General features: G+C 39.1%; 3 protein-coding genes and 1 pseudogene across 4 annotated transcripts; all 4 read right to left on the bottom strand.

Moving 5' to 3' along the window:
- Positions 1-23: 23 nt before the first annotated feature.
- Positions 24-8,771, bottom strand: carnmt1 (carnosine N-methyltransferase 1). Of its 2 annotated transcripts, none has more exons than XM_044367377.1 (9): positions 8,606-8,768; positions 7,906-8,101; positions 7,589-7,755; positions 7,182-7,322; positions 6,728-6,906; positions 6,286-6,399; positions 4,111-4,214; positions 1,176-4,021; positions 24-908 (listed from the first exon to the last, which is right to left on the bottom strand). In XM_044367377.1, exons 1-8 carry the CDS (start codon positions 8,737-8,739, stop codon positions 3,827-3,829), a joined length of 1,230 nt encoding a protein of 409 aa, XP_044223312.1. In that variant the 5' UTR covers positions 8,740-8,768; the 3' UTR covers positions 24-908; positions 1,176-3,826. The 2 variants fall into 2 exon arrangements, with proteins under 2 accessions (XP_044223312.1, XP_044223321.1); XM_044367386.1 differs by lacking the exon at positions 24-908 and adding an exon at positions 5,640-5,715 and having other exon boundaries at positions 3,922-4,021; positions 8,606-8,771.
- A 1,807-nt stretch (positions 8,772-10,578) lies between these two features.
- Positions 10,579-14,064, bottom strand: LOC122993311 (serine protease inhibitor 2.1-like). The gene is made up of 6 exons (XM_044367362.1): positions 13,460-14,064; positions 11,710-12,340; positions 11,508-11,578; positions 11,203-11,396; positions 10,931-11,078; positions 10,579-10,840 (listed from the first exon to the last, which is right to left on the bottom strand). The coding sequence occupies exons 1-6, from the start codon at positions 13,466-13,468 to the stop codon at positions 10,649-10,651; spliced, it is 1,245 nt and encodes a 414-aa protein (XP_044223297.1). The 5' UTR covers positions 13,469-14,064; the 3' UTR covers positions 10,579-10,648.
- A 3,476-nt stretch (positions 14,065-17,540) lies between these two features.
- On the bottom strand, positions 17,541-20,675 carry LOC122993297 (serine protease inhibitor 2.1-like). The gene is made up of 6 exons (XM_044367338.1): positions 20,432-20,675; positions 18,689-19,319; positions 18,487-18,557; positions 18,163-18,356; positions 17,891-18,038; positions 17,541-17,800 (listed from the first exon to the last, which is right to left on the bottom strand). Exons 1-6 carry the CDS (start codon positions 20,438-20,440, stop codon positions 17,606-17,608), a joined length of 1,248 nt encoding a protein of 415 aa, XP_044223273.1. The 5' UTR covers positions 20,441-20,675; the 3' UTR covers positions 17,541-17,605.
- Positions 20,676-20,771: 96 nt separating this feature from the next.
- On the bottom strand, positions 20,772-22,627 carry LOC122969775 (annotated as a pseudogene).
- Between the last annotated feature and the right edge of the window lie 428 nt (positions 22,628-23,055).

Here is a 23,055-nt window from a genome sequence, read left to right as displayed (position 1 = left end):
AAATAAAAACAATGGAGAGCATATAAAGTTTTAGAAACTGTTTTATTGCCAATAAAAACAAGCAACTGTAACAATGAACTCTGATCGGCAATGATGTGTATCAGTAACATATAGTAAAAGTACACACACTGAGCATTTAAACAAACTATATGAAAAAAATCTCTTACTTCCCACAACCTCTAAAACTCTAGAGATCGGAAAAATATTATAGAATGATAATAATATGAACTGTCATGTGCAGACCCACCTTTTCATACCTAATCTCATTAGTAGTATTATGCACATATATTTTGTATACTAGGTTTGCATGATGAAGCTTCTGCACAAAACAAAAGTCAGTCACACACTGGAAATGTGAAATACTTTTCACACAAAGCCATTTTCAATGTGGATATTATTTTTAAAAGAAAACGTGTTAATAAACTATGTACAACTTGAAGATGGGTGTATTTCCATAGTTTAAAAAAAAATTACCACATTTTGGTCACCATTGTAACAACTGTATTGCTACAGTGCAGATCTCATTGTTGCTTCACCTACTGTAAGTCAACAATGACATCCTGCAGCAGCAGCATGGGGCTGTCTTACTATCCATCTGACAGGAGTACCTTGACCTGGATGAATTTCAAGCAACCTCAAGTGTTGCTAAAGTGCATCTGATGTGTTCATCTGCTGAAAAGTATCACAACATTTTCCAACTGACGTCATCACAGAGTGTAACAGTCTCGCTGCACCTTTCACCTTCAGGTCTCCATGGCATCTGAAGAGTTTTTGACCTTTGACTTGTCTTTTGTTTGGGACTGGGCACTGGCATCTTCTAGCAGTGAGAGGTCAAGTTCAGGCAAGGGGACCCTCCAATACTGGAATGAGTTGAATGTGCAGTCTTCAGTGGTGCTGTCTGCATCCGCCTGAACGTGATGAGAAAGAGAGAGAAAAATTGAGCTCAGGAAAAAATGTACAAAGCAGCTATAACAGTAACATTATAGTCTAGTTTTATCCTGCTGATACAGACAAACTTGAGCAAAACTTTGCCAGATTTTGATGGGTAGTTGGGACTATAGCCACACCATATTTGGTAAAGGGTGACATCTGGTGGACATTTACTGCCATTGCACTTTCTCTGCGCAACCCTGCAATCAGCAGTGCGGACTTGTACTATATTCTCAATAACTTACTTCATCATTAGCTTTGGAAGCAGTCTCTGAACCCACGGAATCTTCTCTAGGTCGTTTCTTTGAGTTTGAGGGTTTAATGGAGCTGCGACGCTCCTGGAAACTTGCAGAAGTCGGCACTGTATAAACATCAGGCGCATGCTTCCTTGTGTCGCAGCAATGTGTAGTCTTGCGGTAAAGAGGCGCTTCTTCTAGCTGTTGCTGCTGTTGCTGCTGCTGCTGCTGCTGCGGCTGCTCTGGCTCTTCAAAGTAATACGGCCTCTTTCTGCAGCGGCTGCCCAACAAAGCCAGCAGGGACGGCGGGCTCTTAGGGGCCACCATGCTTTCCAACTGCATGTCAATACCGCAAAGTGCGCGGTAACATCTTTTAGAGTCGTGAAGTAAAGTGTCCTCTGCACGTCTCTTTGCCATGAAAACCAGCTTATTGGTGCACGGTTAAGACAGGCAGTAAACCAGAACACGTTTATTAAGAACACTGACAAGCTGCTTACCGACGCCTGTGTTTAGCATAGATGGTGCGTACAGTCGACAAAACATGGTTGATACTGGAGCGGCCGGAGGTACGATTTGTGAAACTCTCGCGAGATCATAAGCATAACCTGACTCTAACCTCGCGAGAGGCTCTCGCTGATCCAACCCACCACAAAACTTTTAGCACCGGTTGCACCTCTCTTTTCCAGTGCAACCTCAGGCTAAAGAAGCTCATTTTACAATGAACGAGATTTACCCGTGTATAATGACTTCTTACATCAAATGTTTAATTTAGATTTAAATATCTGTATTTTCTTTAACTCAGATACATAAATAGAACATATTTTTCTGTCTTGTATATTAACCAGGACCTTTTGGGATGCTTTTCAATACTGGATAACCTATAATGGCGAAAGTATTTCAAGTCTAACATAAGAAAATATAAAGAACAGAGTACTGCTGTCTGGTCACTGCCTATGGGAAACACAGACCCTCCATTCTTCTCTAGTGGGAACAATCATGTCACATAGACTGCTATGTGTTTTTATGCTTTCATCTCATTAGGTTCATCATTACATCACTACTGGGTACAGCCCTAGCCCCCAGATCCCCCCAAAAGCACCAGGTTCAATGTGGGAAAATTGGTTTGAGGTAATATGATTAACAATAACTTTGGTGCTTTATCAGGTGATCTGTAAGGTCCTATCTTGTAGAGGGGCCTTGTTTAATACCGCAGTTATTTCAACTGTTATTATTCTCACATGGTGCTTATTCATAAATACATTTGTGTTTAATCAGAGTACTCTACAGAAAACATGGGGCGATGTGGGGTCCCATTCATGTCTGTGCTTGCATGCATTGAACTGAGAGATACACATACGCATCTCTCAGTTCAACCGGATCACATTAATGTCATATAAACCAATATGACTCATTTGTGGCCTTCTGCTCATTGCACATGTACCAATATAGATTATGAATCATGTCAGTTATTAATATATAATTACCCGGTGTACCATTTACAAAACCAAATTTCATTGAAAGTTTACATTCATAAATCACTCCATAGTGACGTTTCAGCCTTTCAACATACACCACATGGTTTTAATGCAAATATCCATCTGTGTAATTTATCTGTTTATGTATTTTTTTGAAACTCTCAAAAATATTTTCACAACAAACACTTTGACCGATCACAAAAGGAAAAACAAAGGGTGTAATTAACAAAATTAATGAGTCTCTTATTTAGTTTTGTGACACTTGGAACTGAGCCATTGTTATCGTTATTGGTTCCACCTGTGATTTTGTAGTCATGTATACTGTGAAACAGATCTAACATGCTTTTGATTTTTCAGTAAAAATGAGTTTTGGTGTTATGTTTGTGTTAAAACTAGATCAAACGGAATAATATAGTAAAACTCTGGTAAACTCTAATATTGTTAAAATGTTTTGCTTTATTCCAAAGTGTGATTAGAAACAACCAAAAGTTGAAGAAAGTAATTTCAAACTTTAAGACAACCTGAAAAGCTGAAACAGTTTTGATTACATTTTCAATGTTGACTGATGATCAATAGAAATGAGTAGATGTACTTATTGGCACCATATCTGAAAAAATAAATAGATTTTAAATGTACACGCCACACTCTTTAGTCACACAATCTCAGGCTGTGAATGTCAATGTACATGGGAATGAGTAAAACTCCAGGCCTTAATTAAAAGGAATAGACTTCATGGCTTACAGCTGACACACAAGCCACCACTAAAGCAGAACAGCAGCCAGAGCTATCTGACTCAACTCAAACCCAGGCATCAGGGGACGTCGAGTATTCAGGATCACCACATTTCATGCACTGCAGAGTATTCCACTACAGCATACCACTTTAGCATATGATGATGCACATTTTTCAGGTCCAAGAGATAACACAGTACTGCAATAGTTCCTATTCCACATTCAGGTACTTAGTGTGCCTCCCTCCTAAAAGCAGGGTTTCTGGAGTTGAGAACATGTCTCCACACGATGCGTTACAAAAAAAAAAAAATGTCACAAAAAAGAAAGTTTATGTCCACAGATTTTTTTTTCTTCTGTGTCCGTATTCTTTTTTTTTTTATCTCGTCAGCCCAATCCTCTCTTAGCCAATGGTTGTGCTCCTTTGAGTTTACTGTTCTAGTCAAAGAATTTCCTGTCACGTCAGACAGTCTGTTCCCTCTCGTCGTGGTGACTTTGCGGCTGGTGGCGAACTCTGTTGTTGGTCATCTTCATGACAGTTAAAATACAGATCTCCAGGTTTCCGTGCCACAAAGAAGACACAGTCATACACGTACCTCAACATAGAGCGATCATTCTCTGTGTAGGTGGTCTGCACAGACTCCTTCTCCACCTGCAGGAGAAATGTGAATTCTGTTTTACATTTTTCGAGAGAGAAACACAAAGTTAAGTCATGAATATGAATTAAAGTTCTTGGTTTACCTCTATGTGGAAGCCCATTTTAACCATCACTGTCCTAATGTCTTCGTAGCTAAGTTCAACTGAGAGCTCATTGGCCATGTTTTCAAAGTGATACAGCAGTGGACCTGAAGAAACATGAGATATGTAACACATGAGATACAAAAAGATCGCTTTTAAACCTTTATCTATCAACCTGTTCATAAGACAATGTTTGTGTCAAACAATTGTACGTTCTATTGAATAAGAACAATTCACCCCAAAACTCCTTAAAATAAACTGCATCCTGTTCATTGTGTTGTGGTTTTTTTTAAATTTGCTAATGACAGGTCAAATATACAGTGCCAGTCAACAGTTTGGACACACCTACTCATTCAAGAGTTTTTCTTTATTTTTTACTATTTTCTATATTATAGGACAATACTGAATACATCAAAACTATAAAATAACACATATGGAATCATGTTAAAACAAACCAAAATATCTTACATATTTTAGATTCCTCAAAGTGGCCACCTTTTGCTGTGATAACTTCGCACTCTTGGTATTCTCTCAACCAGTTTCATGAGTTAGTCATGGAATGGTTTTCCAACAGTGTTGAAGGAGTTCCCACATATGATGAGCACCTTTTGGCTGCTTTTCTTTTACTCTCCAGTTCAACTCATCCTAAACCATCTCAATTGGGTTTAGGTCAGGTGATTGTGGAGGCCAGGTCATCTGATGCAGCAACCATTACTCAGCTTCTTGGTCAGATAGCTCTTACAGAGCCTGGAAGTCTGTTTTGGGTCATTGTCCTGTTGAAAACAAATGATGGTCCAGTGCCACCAGCAAAGCCCCTCCACATCATCACACCTCCTCCTCCATGCTTCATGGTGGGAACCACACATGCAGATACCATCCATTCACCTTCTCTGTGTCTCACAAGACACAGCAGTTGGAACAAAACATGTCAAATTTGGACTCATCAAACCAAAGTACAGATTTCCACTGGTCTAATGTCCACACCTTGTGTTTCTTGGCCCAAGCAATTCTCTTCTTGTTATTGGTCTCCCTCAGTAGCGGTTTCTTTGCAGCAATTCGACAATGAAGGTCAGATTCACGCAATTTCCTCCGAACAGTTAATGTTGAGATGTGTCTGCTACTTGAACTCTGGGAAGCACTGATGTTGGCTCTAATCTGAGGTGCCATTAATTGGTGATTTCTGAAGCTGGTTACCTCTAATGAACTGCAGCAGAGGTATCTCTTGGCCTTCTGTTCCTGGAGCAGTTCTTAGAGGTGCCAGTTTCCTCACAGACTTTGATGAATTTTGCGACTGCACTTGAAGAAACTCTCAAAGTTCTTGAAATGTTCCAGCTTGACTGACCTTCGTGTCTTAAAGTAATGGACTGTCGTTTCTCTTTACGTAGTTCATTAGTTCTTGACAGTAGTCAAATGGGGCTATTATACCAACACAACCTCAACAACACAACTGATGCATTAAGGAGAACAGAAATTCCATGAATTAACTTTTGACAAGGCACACCTCTTAATTGAAAACTATTCCAAGTGACTACCTCATGAAGCTGGTTGAGATACTGCCAATCGTGTGCAAAGTTGTCATCAAGGCAAACAGTGTCGACATTGAGGAATCTAAAATATGAAACACATTTTGGTTTGTTTAACACTTTTTTGTTTACCACATGATTCCATATGTGTTATTTTACATTTTGATGTCTTCAAAATGATTCTCCATTGCAGAAAATAGTGAATATAACAAAATACTCTTGAATGAGTAGGTGCGCCCAAACTTTTGATAACTGTAGATGTGATTACAATGTATTCTGATAGCAGAAAATGTTGCACCAATATTTGTTGAAACAAATATTAAACAGAAAAAATGCATTGCAGTTAACAAATGAATCTTTGAAGATTTTTTTTTCCAGTATGGAATAACATTACATTTCACAGATTCTCAACAGTTTTTTCTGGTAATTTGACCAACTACGTTCAGCACACTAAGGGGCATGCTGCTTTAAGTATCACTGTCACTGTACCTGAAGCATTACTAAGTAAGTTGAAACATCAAAAAATGAGAACCATTAATAGTGTGTTTGTCTTTTTTAACTTCACCAGTTGCTACAGTATGTTATCTACTCAATGAAAACATTATGTTTACCTTAAGTGTTCGTGTGTGAATCTCTTTTCTACAAACTCACTCACCCAGGTTGATCCAAACTCCACCAGGCTTAAGAATGTTCCAGATGGTCTCCACATACTGTATGACGTTGTGAGCTGTATCGATAAAGAAGCAGGTAGCCACACAGTCCCAGGAATCTGACAGAAACAGATGCTTGAAACGTGAACACTTTTATAAATGAATACTGATAAGGAGCACAGTTCATCAATGACCAATTATTTGTCATTTATATTCCATTCAAAATAATATATTTTACTTTGGTGCATTTAATTGTGTGCTCCTTCGAGAAAACATATAACTGAATTCTTTACTTGATGGAGACATTTAACACTATCAAAGTCCAGGTTAGTTAAATCTGAAAACAATCTATAATCTTTAAACAAGTTATTGAAGCCTAAATTAGTACTGAACTATTTTGCACTGGGCGAATACAAAAGGTGAAAGATCCATGCAAATTTTACTAACCTGGGTCTGTGTAGACCTCCAGGAAGTCCCCTGCTACCATGGAGAAGTCTGAATCCAGTGGTAAGCTTTGAGGGTTGATATCGGGGAATCTGATAGGTCGTGTCTGGTCTAACGATTTCTTGTTGTTGCTAAACTGGTGGATCCAAGGGTACAGGGTCAGAGAGTTCACCTTTTCACACCTGAATGGAGCAGTCCAAATAAATGACCATAGGTGGATGGAAGTGACATTCTGCAGAGTACGAGGTTAGATGTGTACTGCCAAACAGCTGAATTTGAATGATGTGTTTGGATTTTATGATCACTGACACATATGGATTAAGTGTGATTAACAGATAATTCCACCTCAAGCAAGCAAAGATATCCTGCATGAATGTGTGAATAGGAAGATGATAGTCCCTAGGTGTTGTTTGAAGCAGCTGGACCACAGGAGTGTTAATGTCTGCGTATGCTGTACCTATTGAGAACAAAGTTTGAAGAGAAGAGCATGAAGAAGCTCCACTCGTTGCCCTGACAGATATATCCCAGCCGAGCGATCTCCCAGGCTAGACGGCCAAGACCAGCACCCGGAACCAGCACGCTCACCTTAGACACATCACTGACATAATAAAATGCATAAAATGCACATATCATATGGAAAACATGAAGTAAGCCACAAGATCAAAATCATAATAAGAAGATTTAATACCATAGCGCATGGAGAAGTTGTTTGTTTTTAACATTATGCAACAACATGTACTTCTTTCTGCTTGTTCTACATATGCCTAGGCAAAATATGCAGCACAGTATGAATATCAATGTCCTTGGCATGCATGTTTTTTCTTTGTGTGTTAGTCTGCGTGTGCGAGCATGTGTGTTTCCTACTATTGGTCACTTGGGAAGAGTCTTTGGATCTCTTGGATGATGGGCTGGTAGCAGGAGTCCCTTTCGGCCTGGCCAGTCTCACTCCAGTCTCTGACAAACTGCTTTATGGTGGACTTGAGCTTGTCCATGTCAAACGTAGAGGATGGGCGCACCTTCCTCGGATCCTCCTGAGGAATTCATAGAGACACAACATACTGTAACTACATTTCTGGAGTAAATAAAAAACAACACAGTGGAAATTCAAACTCCAACTAACTTAACTTGGTCGGTTCCATGCCATTGAGTGTATGTTGCACATGGTGTGAGTCAAGCCTTACCCTCTCGCCATACTCAATGTTCTCAAACATGTGGATGCTGTTGTGGATGATGGCCTGCAGCACCTCCTGGTTGTGGTCTGCACACTTGCTGATGCGGGCCAGGTTGGACTGAACAGCCGGCAGCAGATTCTGGTGGCGCTGGGGTAGGCTGTGAAACTGACGCTCGGCACGCTTGACATGCTCCTGGATATGGACCCTGACAGAAGGGAATTCAGGTTAGAGCAGGTGTCCACAAAGGGATGGCAGGAGCAGTATGGGATAAGGCCTGGTTTGATGTTGCTGTTTATTGACAGACTGTGGGTCTGACCCTCCAGTTCAAATGTTTTTTCTACATTATTTACTCTCTTTGTCGCCAGGTTAGACTGTTAAATCGCAATATTCCTTAGACCAATCAGATTCAATTTGAGAGCAGTGTGGGAGGGGGAAAAGCGGAATAGAAGTATTACTAAGACATTAGTCGAGTTTAAGTAAGAAAATGAGCAAATAAATGCCACAGGAACCTGTTTAAATGCAAGCTTAGTTAACTTTGATTAGAGCACGAACCACTACTTGAATAAAGATGAACTATCTGGTTATCTGAATAAGGAGTTTTCCCTCCAAACCTGTCATTTGCTATTGTTGTTTGCTAACACTATCGTTCATTTGGAACAAACCGCCGCTGACTGTGTCTACTCTCATGTGTGATGTATTTTTATTATACCTGTAAAATCTAAAAGCATCGATTATTCTCCAGAAATGTTGCCTTTCAAGCTTGGCCTCCTCCTCGGGGCTGTATTTTGTTCTTTCTTTGTTAAAATACTGTCCTCCTTGCGCTCCTTCGGCTGTTTCGGCCATGTCTGAAACAAACTTTACAGTTATCCAATCAAAACGCGACAACCGTCTTCTTCTTGGGATTTTTTATTTCCGGCAGACAAGGCTCCACGACGCACACTGCTGCCACCCACCGCTGGATGATCAAACTGCATTATTAACAGGTGTTGCATCGTATTTTGGTGACCTATCAGATTGTGTGACCCTACAGTGGCCCTGAGGGTCAAAACACAACAACAGTTCACAAAGCACAATATTATTTCACAAAACACAACGACATTTCACAAAACACAATAACATCTCACAAAACAAGACATTTCAGATTACAGAAAGGGTCGGACAACACTGAATCTCTTTTCTACAAACTCACTTCTCTTCCTAGTCCTTGTCCTCCTTTTACACAAACACCTCTCCCTCTAACTCTCTCTCCAAAATTGGCTTCCATTGTTGTGCACACAAAAGAGCAAATCTGTGTATAGTTTATAGTGTTTATAGTGTTCAGGCTTTGATTTCTAAGTGATGTTACTGGTTAGAGGTGTTTTCACATGTGTATTCTAGGTGGGGGTGATTGATAATTGAGTGCAGTATTTCAGTGGCAGTGTTTAGCAGACAACACACACAGGCTTTGAATGATGTGTCTAATGTAGATAACCGTGTGTAGTTATTTGCAAAAAGTGTGTTTTAGAGTTTCAAACTTAGTGTAAAGCAGACAATGTGCTTATGGTTTAGCACACCTGGTCAATAGATAGACTACATGAGTTAGTGGTTTCAATAATTGTGCCACAAATACCAGTTTTTGTGTCTTAGAAATTGCAAAAAACTGTAAAATCAATGCTACAGTTCTCCAGACACGCACTACTGGTGTGTCTACAGGTGCAGCGAACCGGCTGACATTTTGATGTTGCAGGATGTCATAGGACCATAGCATTGTTTTCTTCCACTTGTTACCAGAATACTGGAAACATGAAAATCAAAAGCATGTAACCATACTCAGCCTTTCATGAAAGCAAAAAGTATATAACACTAGACAGCTGTATGACGACGACTAGTACATAATTACTGTACTAGCTTATTAAGCCCATGATATACTCTAGGCTATAATTCTTAGTTGATCCCAAGTTGATTTTCTGATAATACACTATATGGAGAGGGAGAGAGAGAGAGAGAGAGAGAGAGAGAGAGAAACCCCAACAACATTCAGGAGTGTTTTACTAACAATTTCACAATATCTACTAGTTTTGATCCATTATCAATCTAATTCATTTGACACAAAAGCATGAAAGCAAAGTATGATCTGCATACACAAACATAGACACAAAAATATGTGATTTATCTGTGCTTCTAAATATTTGACAGTCCTCCTGAAAATTTCAACTTGGGGGCACATGTGCTCCTAAATAAAAGTCAGTGTGGAGCCCTGCACAGCATCACACATTTACACAAAGACAATTTAGCTCATTGAATCCAGGTAACCAACTGTTTGTTATCTGTTAACATTATGGGATAAAGCTCAGACAGATTCAATTTAATGTGCTAACTGGCCCACGGCCACAGGCTGTACTGGGAAATGTTTTTATATTCATGCCTATATAGTTTCATGTGAACTCTGTTAAAGTGCAGCTTGTAGAATAACAGATGATAATAATAATAATAATAATAATAATAATAATAGAGCAGTCCTCTTACAGAAACTGATATATTAAGTTTAAGCATTTGACAGTCAACTTACATGAAAAATGTGAAAAAAGTGAAGTAATCGTACTTAAGAAATGAATTTAAATATTAAATAGACTGGGACAACTGTTTTGTTCACATTTCTTCAAAAACTAATACAAAAACATTCAAATTATAAGACAAGAGAGCAAAGGTTTTTATGAGTATTTAATATGTGATGCAACATTGGTGCCTGAGTGAACACAAAGTGTTTACTCCATCAGATGTTTGGGTTGATAATCTTGCCCATAAAGAGGATGTTTTCTGTGGTGTCCTCAGTGATCAGGACCATAAATGGTCGATTGAACTTCAAGACAGGGATGTGGCGGAAGGAAAGAAGTCTGTGTATGCCTGTAGCAGCTGCGGCAGTGGCTCCAGCCTCATCGACATCTAGAGCAGCTTTATGCACAACCTGGGGGTAAAATGGAGGCAGAGTGAGATGAAGGATAGATAGAATAGACAGAAGTAAATATGTGTTAAATAACAAACACTCAATTTGCACCTCTGAGACATGCAGTTCCCGCCCCTCTGAAATGCCGCTCAGATCTGCTCGACCACTAAACATGTCTGTCATTCCCATTTCAATCAACATATCCTTCAGGGAGTAAGAAGTCTTGATGGAGAACTTTGGAATATATACATCATAAGTCCTAAAAATAGGAAATGACAAATATACAGTGATTGATCTGACAGTAGAGAACAAAGCTGGTGCTTTGAGTCAAACCTTCCATATTACAAACCAAAAATTAAAGCATGATTTTAGATTCCTCCAACCTGGACACCTTCCCCTTAAGCCATTTGGTGACGTGGCTTGGACAAATGTCATTCTCCAGTGTCGCCATATCATCAGGCAACAACAGCAGCATGGAGTAGGAGTTGTTGAAGGGAAGGTGGAGGACCGACGTGTTAATTGCCTGGTCATAATAAGTATCAAATTGCTGCTCCATATTCATCATCTGGACAGGAACCTGGAGGAATTTGAACATGAACATGAAGGATACACAATAAAATAGAGTTGTGCTAGTCTAGTCTAATTATTGTAATTTAAAGATATTCTCAATAAATGGTGCAATTTGAACCTTGGTGCTCTCATCAACAGTGAACATGCCCTTCTTGGTGAGCTTGGGATTAAATGGAGTCGCCCACTTTCCTGTTAAACAGTGATGAGCAGAGATAAAACAAGTGATGGCTGGTGTGTAAAATCTGAAACAAGAGTATCTGAAATGCAGAAGTGACCTTAAAAAGAGTGAGAGTGTACAAAATAGGTCTCATCTCACGTACCTTTGTAGAATATGTAGCTGACGAGATACATGACTGTGCTTGGGTCCAGGCTTTCCACCAGCTTATCAATCTTCCCGTTGGTCTTCTCCTCCACATACTTATTGATAGTGTTGGCACTGTCTGTGGTTTTGGTGAAGTCAACTTCAAACCCATCTGCAAAGTAGGACTGCTTCAAGACGTCCAGGAACTCAGGCTGTGGCTTGAAGTGGTTATCCACAAACACAGCGGTCCCTTCGCTGATATCTTCTTGAGATGTCTTGTTTGCCCTTTGTAGGAGCGTACGGAAGGACTGATCCACAACTGTCTGCGTCAGTAGAGAGCTGTTGAAACCCAGACCACTGAAGAGCTGCCGGTGGGTCTCCCCCCGTGCTCCAACAGACAAGGCAGCCAAGGCGATGGACAAACTAGCTGGTGAGAAGAAGATATTCTTGCCTTGAGATTCAGCGTGAGCTGCTAACTTTTTGTACATACGGTAGGCAAACTCTTTGTTTGCTGAAGTCACCAGTGAGACGCTGTCAGCACTGCTGTCGAGTGCAGTGTCTTGGTCGTGACCTTCATGGTGATGGCCGCTGCCCACGCAGACCACTGCTGATAAGATCCACATACACAGGGTTGCACGCATCATGGTGAACTAAGAAAAAGGTTCAAAAGTACAGCATTGATCATCGATTTACATAATGTTTGCTGCAGAAAATACACAAGTAATTTTCCTAGAATTCACATTAAATTCAAATTCAAATAAGCTTTATTGGCATGAGAGATCAGAAACCTATATTGCCAAAGCAGCATAGAAAATTATAAACATTGACAGATGATTAATAATTATACAATAAAATGCAAATAATAATATTATACAACAAAATAAAAGGCACATTAAATATGTTGTTTTAAAAGCCCTGAAAACATATTTCACAATCAGCTTTTTACTGTGAGTAATGGAGTCTTACATAAACACTATTTTCTGCCCAAGTTACAACAGTTTAGGTTATTTTTATTTTACGTTTGTGCACCAATCAGGATTTAGCAAAATTTGAATCACAGCCTTCATTTTGACTGTTAAACTTTTACTAAATAATACCCAAAACATTTTTTCTTTTGATTGTTGCATATTAAATTGTTAATATTTAATGTTATAGAGAAATACTTTTTTCCATTTTTCAGGGGTGTTAAAATTGAATTCCTGAAATTAGAACAATACAATCATTGTTCCTCCAAGGAGGACGACAAGATGACTGAAATTAGTCATTTTAAAGTCCCCCTCCAACCAAATATGTGTTTTGCGTATTGCTACTTCACTTGGATGTTTGAGCTACACTGTGCAGAATGATGTATGTGCAGAGTTCAACACTAGAAGACTATTTCTCATCTATTCATCTGCTGAAGGGGGAAAATTTCTGTGCTCACCATAAATATCAGGTTAAGACGTCTACGTACAAGTATGATTTTGTGACATCAGAACTAGTTCAGAAGCCAATCATGGTCAAATATGCAACTTTATGGGAAAAAAAAAACAATACACAAACGTTTATCTCAATCAGAATATTTTTATGTCTTAAAACATGCCCGCAGGGGATCTTTAAAGAATTTATATTAGAAGTCCTGACACCCATATTTTCCAGTGTGCGTAGTTACATCTTCAACTAAAGATATCAAACACAATCTGATTGTTGGCAGAGCAGTTGCACATATAAATGAAAATACACTGCTGAAATAATTCATGTGAGATATCTAAGTTTTTTGGACTACTTACCTTCTTCATCCACAGACACCAAAGCACAGGCTGGACAGAGGGAGACGTACTGATTATAAGGCTGATCAGAGCAACTGAACTTTGGCTGTGTTTATTCTTTATCCCACCCACTTATTTGTTCAGCTGTAAGGATTACAGTCAAACTGTGGTGTCATGCTGAGATGCAAAGGAGAGATGCAAAAGCCAAAGCAGCCATAGTTTGCTTCAGCAGCATTTACAAAAAGCTGTGAGTGATGATCACTGTCTCTAGCCCATCATATGATGCACTATAGAAACCCTTTGAATGATTTTATATGCAAGTAGAGCTGGTTCAAATTCAGAGTGTCTTTCACTAAAAGCTGTACCAGATATATGTTTTTAATGTAAAAGTTGGACAACAAATCTTTATCATGTACAAATTGCACTTCAGAGAAATCACTTTTAATTTATGGCCATTAAAATATGATCCAAGGATAAGATGCTGTTAATAGAAATTCTACATATACCCATATAATCAGATAAGTCAGGATCAGTTTATCTCACATTTTCAACACTGCTAAGAATTATTGAGCTATAGTTTCCTTTTGTTCTGGACCGATGAGACCTGAGCAGTATTTCAGGCTTCAGTGATGTTTGCCAAAGAGTTGTCTGTCCAGGTGGATGAGCTGTCGGAGGAAACCTCTGTTAGGGATAACACCCCGTTTTCTTTCACAGCACAAATAGCCTCCACAAGAGTCAGGTTCTGCTTCAGCATCATGTAAGCCAGCACCAGGGTGGCGGAGTGGCTCACCTCTACATGGCAATGCACCAGCACTTTGCCTTAAAGTCAGGGAGAGACTGCATCAGAGATATGAAACACTGCTGCTGCAAAATGGTACTGAGAGCTTACAAGGCTTTTGCCTTTAATTTCTGAAAGGTGTAAGGTGTAAAAAAATTGGCCAGAATTTTAGTTTAAAACATTCCTGAATTAACTAAAATTATCAACACAATGTGAAGAAATAACAGTTTTGATGTTATGTCAAAGACCTATATGTATTGTGTTGCAGTGATATCTACTGAAGTTAGCAAGCTACTTTCAGTAAGTTTTAGTATTAATTTAGGCGAAAAAGTAACCGAATAGAATCCAAATACGTGGTCAATTTATCCAAATAACACCTTTTTGGAAAGTGAGGTTGTCGGAGCAGCCAGCTGCTGCTGCTGCAGACGGGGAAACATGTCAGTTGATCCAACCAACTGCACTGAGTTTACAACACCTATGTGAAAGCTGGCATGAGCCATTTGGCATCGTAGCACATTGAGGTATGCTGGATTGATACTGAAATATCATATCAAGAAATAAGGTCTCTACTGGATTACTGTGTTGTAAAATGGCAGCAATTAATTAAAAAACGATTCTGTGTAGCAGAAAAAGTGCTGTTTTACCATTAGTGAGTTCTTGGACATTTTTGGATTTACACCTACCTAGGGGCATATGTGTTACTATCTGGTTGTTACTTAGAGTTATGTTATAACTTATCTCCATGGTGCAACGGTTTTCTGATTTGCTGGCTGGAATGTCTCCATAGCATTTGATATCTTGATGACGCTATAGCACAGATTCACTTTAACCAGTGAGTAATAATGGTGGTGGAGTGGGGTGTATGTGTCCTATTTGTTTGGATCAGGTGGCTAATTCTTACAGATTATATCTTTAAGAAGCAAAATTGTGTAAAGCCATCAAATTGCCTTTAAACTACAGTTAAATGTTCTTCTCCCTTCTCACCTCCTCTGCTGAGAGCCCTGTGAATTAAGTTTGCCGCTGCCTAGAAGTTGACGCTCATGTTAAAGCCACAGGAGTCATGAGCCTCTATGCCCATATAGGTGATGTTCATGCCTTCATAGATATCTGGCCTCATAGATAGCTTTGCATTCACTGACAGTGATAGTCGGTGGAATGTAAGTTTGCACGCTTCCTGATGAAGCATTTGCATGCAGCATATTTTAAAGCGATGGATTGAGATTTAGAAGAGCACTGAAGACATTTGAGTTAGGACTTATCAGAGATGTGAGACATGCTTTCAATGCCAGGCCACCAGTGGAAACTATCACATAGCATAGCTGTAGTTTACAAGTTCCCAATGTGGAATGCAACTTGAGGGATCTTGAGTTACGTTCTGTATATAAATCTGATTTATGACCAGTAGGTGGTGTGAAGCCAACTCTTGACTTGGGTAATATTTGTAAGTACGGCTTAGTCTAACCCCTCTATCACAACACAGGGTCAATATTAGGCAAGTAATACACACAGCAAAAGGTTAACAAACATTCCAGTCTGCAGGTTTTTATCAGAAAGAAATGCAAGTTGAGCCACTTACTGGTCACCAATGTAAATCCTTGGCCACACTTCATCTGCATGGCTGATGATGGCTTTGCCAGTAAACAAGAGTCTTTCCAACTCAAACACTGCTAAACCAGGTGAACTCAGGTCAATTTCCACTTTTCGAGAAGGTGGTGTATCATTCCAGGATGCAGGAAGTTTGGATGTATATGGCATTGCTTTTTCTATACAGGGTTCAAGCGGTCCTCTGGGGCCACACAGCAGATTTCCTGCCTGCCTTAAGAGGCAACTTCTAGTCTATTAAAAACATAGTGTACAAAAAGTCCAAAAACAAAATAGTTTTCTGCAGTTTGTAGCCACTTCTTCTTCCCCTAAATGTGTTAGTCTTACATGTGGCCTTGCTCTTTGTGGGAAGCTGTAAGAGGATTATTTCCAAGCAAGTGATCTGTGTTCACGGAGTCAAACAAAGCAGAATGAATCACACAGGTGATTTTCATCTCAGACTGGCTCAGACTGTGATAATTGGTCATGTGACTCAGATGTATTTATCACACCTGTGAGTACTCAGCAGTTGTACTGAGTGAATCTGAAGAAGCTACAGGCGAAACGTGTTGTTCGCTCTTGATAAAGTCACAGTAAAGTCATTACAGAGTGTGGTGGTTTATTTTGATTTTCACCTTATATGTTCCTGCAACCGACCAGCACCTGACTGAAAATACTGGCTGTGCATGGGGAGTTCTGTCCTTGGCTAAATATTTCACTTTATATAAATATCTATGGCTCTCTTACCTACAGTATTTATATGTGAATGTAATTTAACAAAGTAAGTTGAGGAGAAGTTGGAGCATGTAAAAAATGCATTGTTTTCTTCCACTTGTTACCAGAATACTGGAAACATGAAAATCAAAAGCATGTAACCATACTCAGCCTTTCATGAAAGCAAAAAGTATATAACACTAGACAGCTGTATGACGACGACTAGTACATAATTACTGTACTAGCTTATTAAGCCCATGATATACTCTAGGCTATAATTCTTAGTTGATCCCAAGTTGATTTTCTGATAATACACTATATGGAGAGAGAGAGAGAGAGAGAGAGACAGAGAGAGAGAGAGAGAGAGAGAAACCCCAACAACAATTTCACAATATCTACTAGTTTTGATCCATTATCAATCTAATTCATTTGACACAAAAGCATGAAAGCAAAGTATGATCTGCATACACAAACATAGACACAAAAATATGTGATTTATCTGTGCTTCTAAATATTTGACAGTCCTCCTGAAAATTTCAACTTGGGGGCACATGTGCTCCTAAATAAAAGTCAGTGTGGAGCCCTGCACAGCATCACACATTTACACAAAGACAATTTAGCTCATTGAATCCAGGTAACCAACTGTTTGTTATCTGTTAACATTATGGGATAAAGCTCAGACAGATTCAATTTAATGTGCTAACTGGCCCACGGCCACAGGCTGTACTGGGAAATGTTTTTATATTCATGCCTATATAGTTTCATGTGAACTCTGTTAAAGTGCAGCTTGTAGAATAACAGATGATAATAATAATAATAATAATAATAATAAGAGCAGTCCTCTTACAGAAACTGATATATTAAGTTTAAGCATTTGACGGTCAACTTACATGACAAATGTGAAAAAAGTGAAGTAATTGTACTTAAGAAATGAATTTAAATATTAAATAGACTGGGACAACTGTTTTGTTCACATTTCTTCAAAAACTAATACAAAAACACTCAAATTATAAGACAAGAGAGCAAAGGTTTTTATGAGTATTTAATATGTGATGCAACATTGGTGCCTGAGTGAACACAAAGTGTTAACTCCATCAGATGTTTGGGTTGATAATCTTGCCCATAAAGAGGATGTTTTCTGTGGTGTCCTCAGTGATCAGGACCATAAATGGTCGATTGAACTTCAAGACAGGGTAGATGATCAAAGCGGTTTCAATGATGACCATGCCTGTAGCAGCTGCGGCAGTGGCTCCAGCCTCATCGACATCTAGAGCAGCTTTATGCACAACCTGGGGGTAAAATGGAGGCAGAGTGAGATGAAGGATAGATAGAATAGACAGAAGTAAATATGTGTTAAATAACAAATACTCAATTTGCACCTCTGAGACATGCAGTTCCCGCCCCTCTGAAATGCCGCTCAGATCTGCTCGATCACTAAACATGTCTGTCATTCCCATTTCAATCAACATATCCTTCAGGGAGTAAGAAGTCTTGATGGAGAACTTTGGAATATATACATCATAAGTCCTAAAAATAGGAAATGACAAATATACAGTGATTGATCTGACAGTAGAGAACAAAGCTGGTGCTTTGAGTCAAACCTTCCATATTACAAACCAAAAATTAAAGCATGATTTTAGATTCCTCCAACCTGGACACCTTCCCCTTAAGCCATTTGGTGACGTGGCTTGGACAAATGTCATTCTCCAGTGTCGCCATATCATCAGGCAACAACAGCAGCATGGAGTAGGAGTTGTTGAAGGGAAGGTGGAGGACCAACGTGTTAATTGCCTGGTCATAATAAGTATCAAATTCCTGCTCCATATTCATCATCTGGACAGGAACCTGGAGGAATTTGAACATGAACATGAAGGATGCACAATAAAATAGAGTTGTGCACCCTATCAAATGTGGCTGATTTCTAGTCTAATTATTGTAATTTAAAGATATTCTCAATAAATGGTGCAATTTGAACCTTGGTGCTCTCATCAACAGTGAACATGCCCTTCTTGGTGAGCTTGGGATCAAATGGAGTCGCCCACTTTCCTGTTAAACAGTGATGAGCAGAGATAAAACAAGTGATAGCTGGTGTGTAAAATCTGAAACAAGAGTATCTGAAATGCAGAAGTGACCTTAAAAAGAGTGAGAGTGTACAAAATAGATCTCATCTCACGTACCTTTGTAGAATATGTAGCTGACGAGATACATGACTGTGCTTGGGTCCAGGCTTTCCACCAGCTTATCAATCTTCCCGTTGGTCTTCTCCTCCACATACTTATTGATAGTGTTGGCACTGTCTGTGCTTTTGGTGAAGTCAACTTCAAACCCATCTGCAAAGTAGGACTGCTTCAAGACGTCCAGGAACTCAGGCTGTGGCTTGAAGCGGTTATCCACAAACACAGCAGTCCCTTCGCTGATATCTTCTTGAGATGTCTTGTTTGCCCTTTGTAGGAGCGTACGGAAGTACTGATCCACATCTGTCTGCGTCAGTAGAGAGCTGTTGAAACCCAGACTACTGAAGAGCTGCCGGTGGGTCTCCCCCCGTGCTCCAACAGACAAGGCAGCCAAGGCGATGGACAAACTAGCTGGTGAGAAGAAGATATTCTTGCCTTGAGATTCAGTGTGAGCTGCTAACTTTTTGTACATACGGTAGGCAAATTCTTTGTTTGCTGAAGTCACCAGTGAGACGCTGTCAGCACTGCTGTCGAGTGCAGTGTCTTGGTCGTGACCTTCATGGTGATGGCCTCTGCCCACGCAGACCACTGCTGATAAGATCCAGATACCCAGAGCTGCACGCATCATGGTGAACTAAGAAAAAGGTTCAAAAGTGCAGCGTTGATCATCGATTTACATACTGTTTGCTGCAGAAAATACAAGTAATTTTCCTAGAATTCACATTAAATTCAAATTCAAATAAGCTTTATTGGCATGAGAGATCAGAAACCTATATTGCCAAAGCAGCATAGAAAATTATAAACATTGACAGATGATTAATAATTATACAATAAAATGCAAATAATATTATACAACAAAATAAAAGGCACATTAAATATGTTGTTTTAAAAGCCCTGAAAACATATTTCACAATCAGCTTTTTACTGTGAGTAATGGAGTCTTACATAAACACTATTTTCTGCCCAAGTTACAACAGTTTAGGTTATTTTTATTTTACGTTTGTGCACCAATCAGGATTTAGCAAAATTTGAATCACAGCCTTCATTTTGACTGTTAAACTTTTACTAAATAATACCCAAAACATTTTTTCTTTTGATTGTTGCATATTAAATTGTTAATATTTAATGTTATAGAGAAATACTTTTTTCCATTTTTCAGGGGTGTTAAAATTGAATTCCTGAAATTAGAACAATACAATCATTGTTCCTCCAAGAGGAGGACAAGATGACTGAAATTAGTCATTTTAAAGTCCCCCTCCAACCAAATATGTGTTTTGCGTATTGCTACTTCACATGGATGTTTGAGCTACACTGTGCAGAATGATGTATGTGCAGAGTTCAACACTAGAAGACTATTTCTCATCTATTCATCTGCTGAAGGGGGAAAATTTCTGTGCTCACCATAAATATCAGGTTAAGACGTCTACGTACAAGAATGATTTTGTGACATCAGAACTAGTTGGGAAGCCAATCATGGTCAAATATGCAACTTTATGGAAAAAAAAAACAATACACAAATGTTTACCTCAATCAGAATATTTTTATGTCTTAAAACATGCCCGCAGGGGATCTTTAAAGAATTTATATTAGAAGTCCTGACACCCATATTTTCCAGTGTGTGTAGTTACATCTTCAACTAAAGATATCAAACACAATCTGATTGTTGGCAGAGCAGTTACACATATAAATGAAAATACACTGCTGAAATAATTCATGTGAGATATCTAAATTTTTTGGACTACTTACCTTCTTCATCCACAGACACCAAAGCACAGGCTGGACAGAGGGAGACGTACTGATTATAAGGCTGATCAGAGCAACTGAACTTTGGCTGTGTTTATTTTTTTATCCCACCCACTTATTTGTTCAGCTGTAAGGATTACAGTCAAACTGTGGTGTCATGCTGAGATGCAAAGGAGAGATGCAAAAGCCAAAGCAGCCATAGTTTGCTTCAGCAGCATTTACAAAAAGCTGTGAGTGATGATCACTGTCTCTAGCCCATCATATGATGCACTATAGAAACCCTTTGAATGATTTTATATGCAAGTAGAGCTGATTCAAATTCAGAGTGTCTTTCACTAAAAGCTGTACCAGATATATGTTTTTAATGTAAAAGTTGGACAACAAATCTTTATCATGTATAAATTGCACTTCAGAGAAATCACTTTTAGTTTATGGCCATTAAAATATGATCCAAGGATAAGATGCTGTTAATAGAAATTCTACATATACCCATATAATCAGATAAGTCAGGATCAGTTTATCTCACATTTTCAACACTGCTAAGAATTATTGAGCTATAGTTTCCTTTTGTTCTGGACCGATGAGACCTGAGCAGTATTTCAGGCTTCAGTGATGTTTGCCAAAGAGTTGTCTGTCCAGGTGGATGAGCTGTCGGAGGAAACCTCTGTTAGGGATAACACCCCGTTTTCTTTCACAGCACAAATAGCCTCCACAAGAGTCAGGTTCTGCTTCAGCATCATGTAAGCCAGCACCAGGGTGGCGGAGTGGCTCACTCCTACATGGCAATGCACCAGCACTTTGCCTGAAAGTCAGGGAGAGACTGCATCAGAGATATGAAACACTGCTGCTGCAAAATGGTACTGAGAGCTTACAAGGCTTTTGCCTTTAATTTCTGAAAGGTGTAAGGTGTAAAAAAATTGGCCAGAATTTTAGTTTAAAACATTCCTGAATTAACTAAAATTATCAACACAATGTGAAGAAATAACAGTTTTGATGTTATGTCAAAGACCTATATGTATTGTGTTGCAGTGATATCTACTGAAGTTAGCAAGCTACTTTCAGTAAGTTTTAGTATTAATTTAGGCGAAAAAAGTAACCGAATAGAATCCAAATACGTGGTCAGTTTATCCAAATAACACCTTTTTGGAAAGTGAGGTTGTCGGAGCAGCCAGCTGCTGCTGCTGCAGACGGGGAAACATGTCAGTTGATCCAACCAACTGCACTGAGTTTACAACACCTATGTGAAAGCTGGCATGAGCCATTTGGCATCGTAGCACATTGAGGTATGCTGGATTGATACTGAAATATCATATCAAGAAATAAGGTCTCTACTGGATTACTGTGTTGTAAAATGGCAGCAATTAATTAAAAAACGATTCTGTGTAGCAGAAAAAGTGCTGTTTTACCATTAGTGAGTTCTTGGACATTTTTGGATTTACACCTACCTAGGGGCATATGTGTTACTATCTGGTTGTTACTTAGAGTTATGTTATAACTTATCTCCATGGTGCAACGGTTTTCTGATTTGCTGGCTGGAATGTCTCCATAGCATTTGATATCTTGATGACGCTATAGCACAGATTCACTTTAACCAGTGAGTAATAATGGTGGTGGAGTGGGGTGTATGTGTATCACAACCCCTCTATCACAACACAGGGACAATATTAGGCAAGTAATACAAACAGCAAAAGGTTAACAAACATTCCAGTCTGCAGGTTTTTATCAGAAAAAAATACAAGTTGAGCCACTTACTGGTCACCAATGTAAATCCTTAGCCACACTTCATCTGCATGGCTGATGATGGCTTTGCCAGTAAACAAGAGTCTTTCCAACTCAAACACTGCTAAACCAGGTGAACTCAGGTCAATTTCCACTTTTCGAGAAGGTGGTGTATCATTCCAGGACGCAGGAAGTTTGGATGTATATGGCATTGCTTTTTCTATACAGGGTTCAAGCAGTCCTCTGGGGCCACACAGCAGATTTCCTGCCTGCCTTAAGAGGCAACTTCTAGTCTATTAAAAACATAGTGTACAAAAAGTCCAAAAACAAAATAGTTTTCTGCAGTTTGTAGCCACTTCTTCTTCCCCTAAATGTGTTAGTCTTACATGTGGCCTTGCTCTTTGTGGGAAGCTGTAAGAGGATTATTTCCAAGCGAGTGATCTGTGTTCACGGAGTCAAACAAAGCAGAATGAATCACACAGGTGATTTTCATCTCAGACTGGCTCAGACTGTGATAATTGGTCATGTGACTCAGATGTATTTATCACACCTGTGAGTACTCAGCAGTTGTACTGAGTGAATCTGAAGAAGCTACAGGCGAAACGTGTTGTTCGCTCTTGATAAAGTCACAGTAAAGTCATTACAGAGTGTGGTGGTTTATTTTGATTTTCACCTTATATGTTCCTGCAACCGACCAGCACCTGACTGAAAATACTGGCTGTGCATGGGGAGTTCTGTCCTTGGCTAAATATTTCACTTTATATAAATATCTATGGCTCTCTTACCTACAGTATTTATATGTGAATGTAATTTAACAAAGTAAGTTGAGGAAAAGTTGGAGCATGTAAAAAATGACAACCATTTATAGCAAAATAATTACTTGAATGCATCCAGAAATGTTAAGTGTA

Source organism: Thunnus albacares, chromosome 2 (assembly GCF_914725855.1).
Source record: "Thunnus albacares chromosome 2, fThuAlb1.1, whole genome shotgun sequence".
Classification (NCBI taxonomy): Eukaryota; Metazoa; Chordata; class Actinopteri; order Scombriformes; family Scombridae; genus Thunnus; species Thunnus albacares.
This window is presented reverse-complemented; position numbering and strand designations above follow the sequence as displayed.

Excerpts from the sequence above, each read along its gene's own strand:
- LOC122993311 (XM_044367362.1), bottom strand. Across the intron at positions 11,579-11,709 it reads CAGCTACATATTCTACAAAG|GAAAGTGGGCGACTCCATTT; the intron begins GTACGTGAGATG and ends ACTGTTTAACAG. Across the intron at positions 10,841-10,930 it reads GGGAACTGCATGTCTCAGAG|GTTGTGCATAAAGCTGCTCT; the intron begins GTGCAAATTGAG and ends TTTTACCCCCAG.
- carnmt1 (XM_044367377.1), bottom strand. The coding sequence starts at position 8,739 with ATGGCCGAAACAGCCGAAGGAGCGCAAGGAGGACAGTATTTTAACAAA. Across the intron at positions 7,323-7,588 it reads CTCTTCCCAAGTGACCAATA|TGATGTGTCTAAGGTGAGCG; the intron begins GTAGGAAACACA and ends TTATTATGTCAG. Across the intron at positions 6,400-6,727 it reads GGAGGTCTACACAGACCCAG|ATTCCTGGGACTGTGTGGCT; the intron begins GTTAGTAAAATT and ends TGTTTCTGTCAG.
- LOC122993297 (XM_044367338.1), bottom strand. Across the intron at positions 18,357-18,486 it reads CTGTTGATGAGAGCACCAAG|GTTCCTGTCCAGATGATGAA; the intron begins GTTCAAATTGCA and ends AAATTCCTCCAG. Across the intron at positions 17,801-17,890 it reads GGGAACTGCATGTCTCAGAG|GTTGTGCATAAAGCTGCTCT; the intron begins GTGCAAATTGAG and ends TTTTACCCCCAG.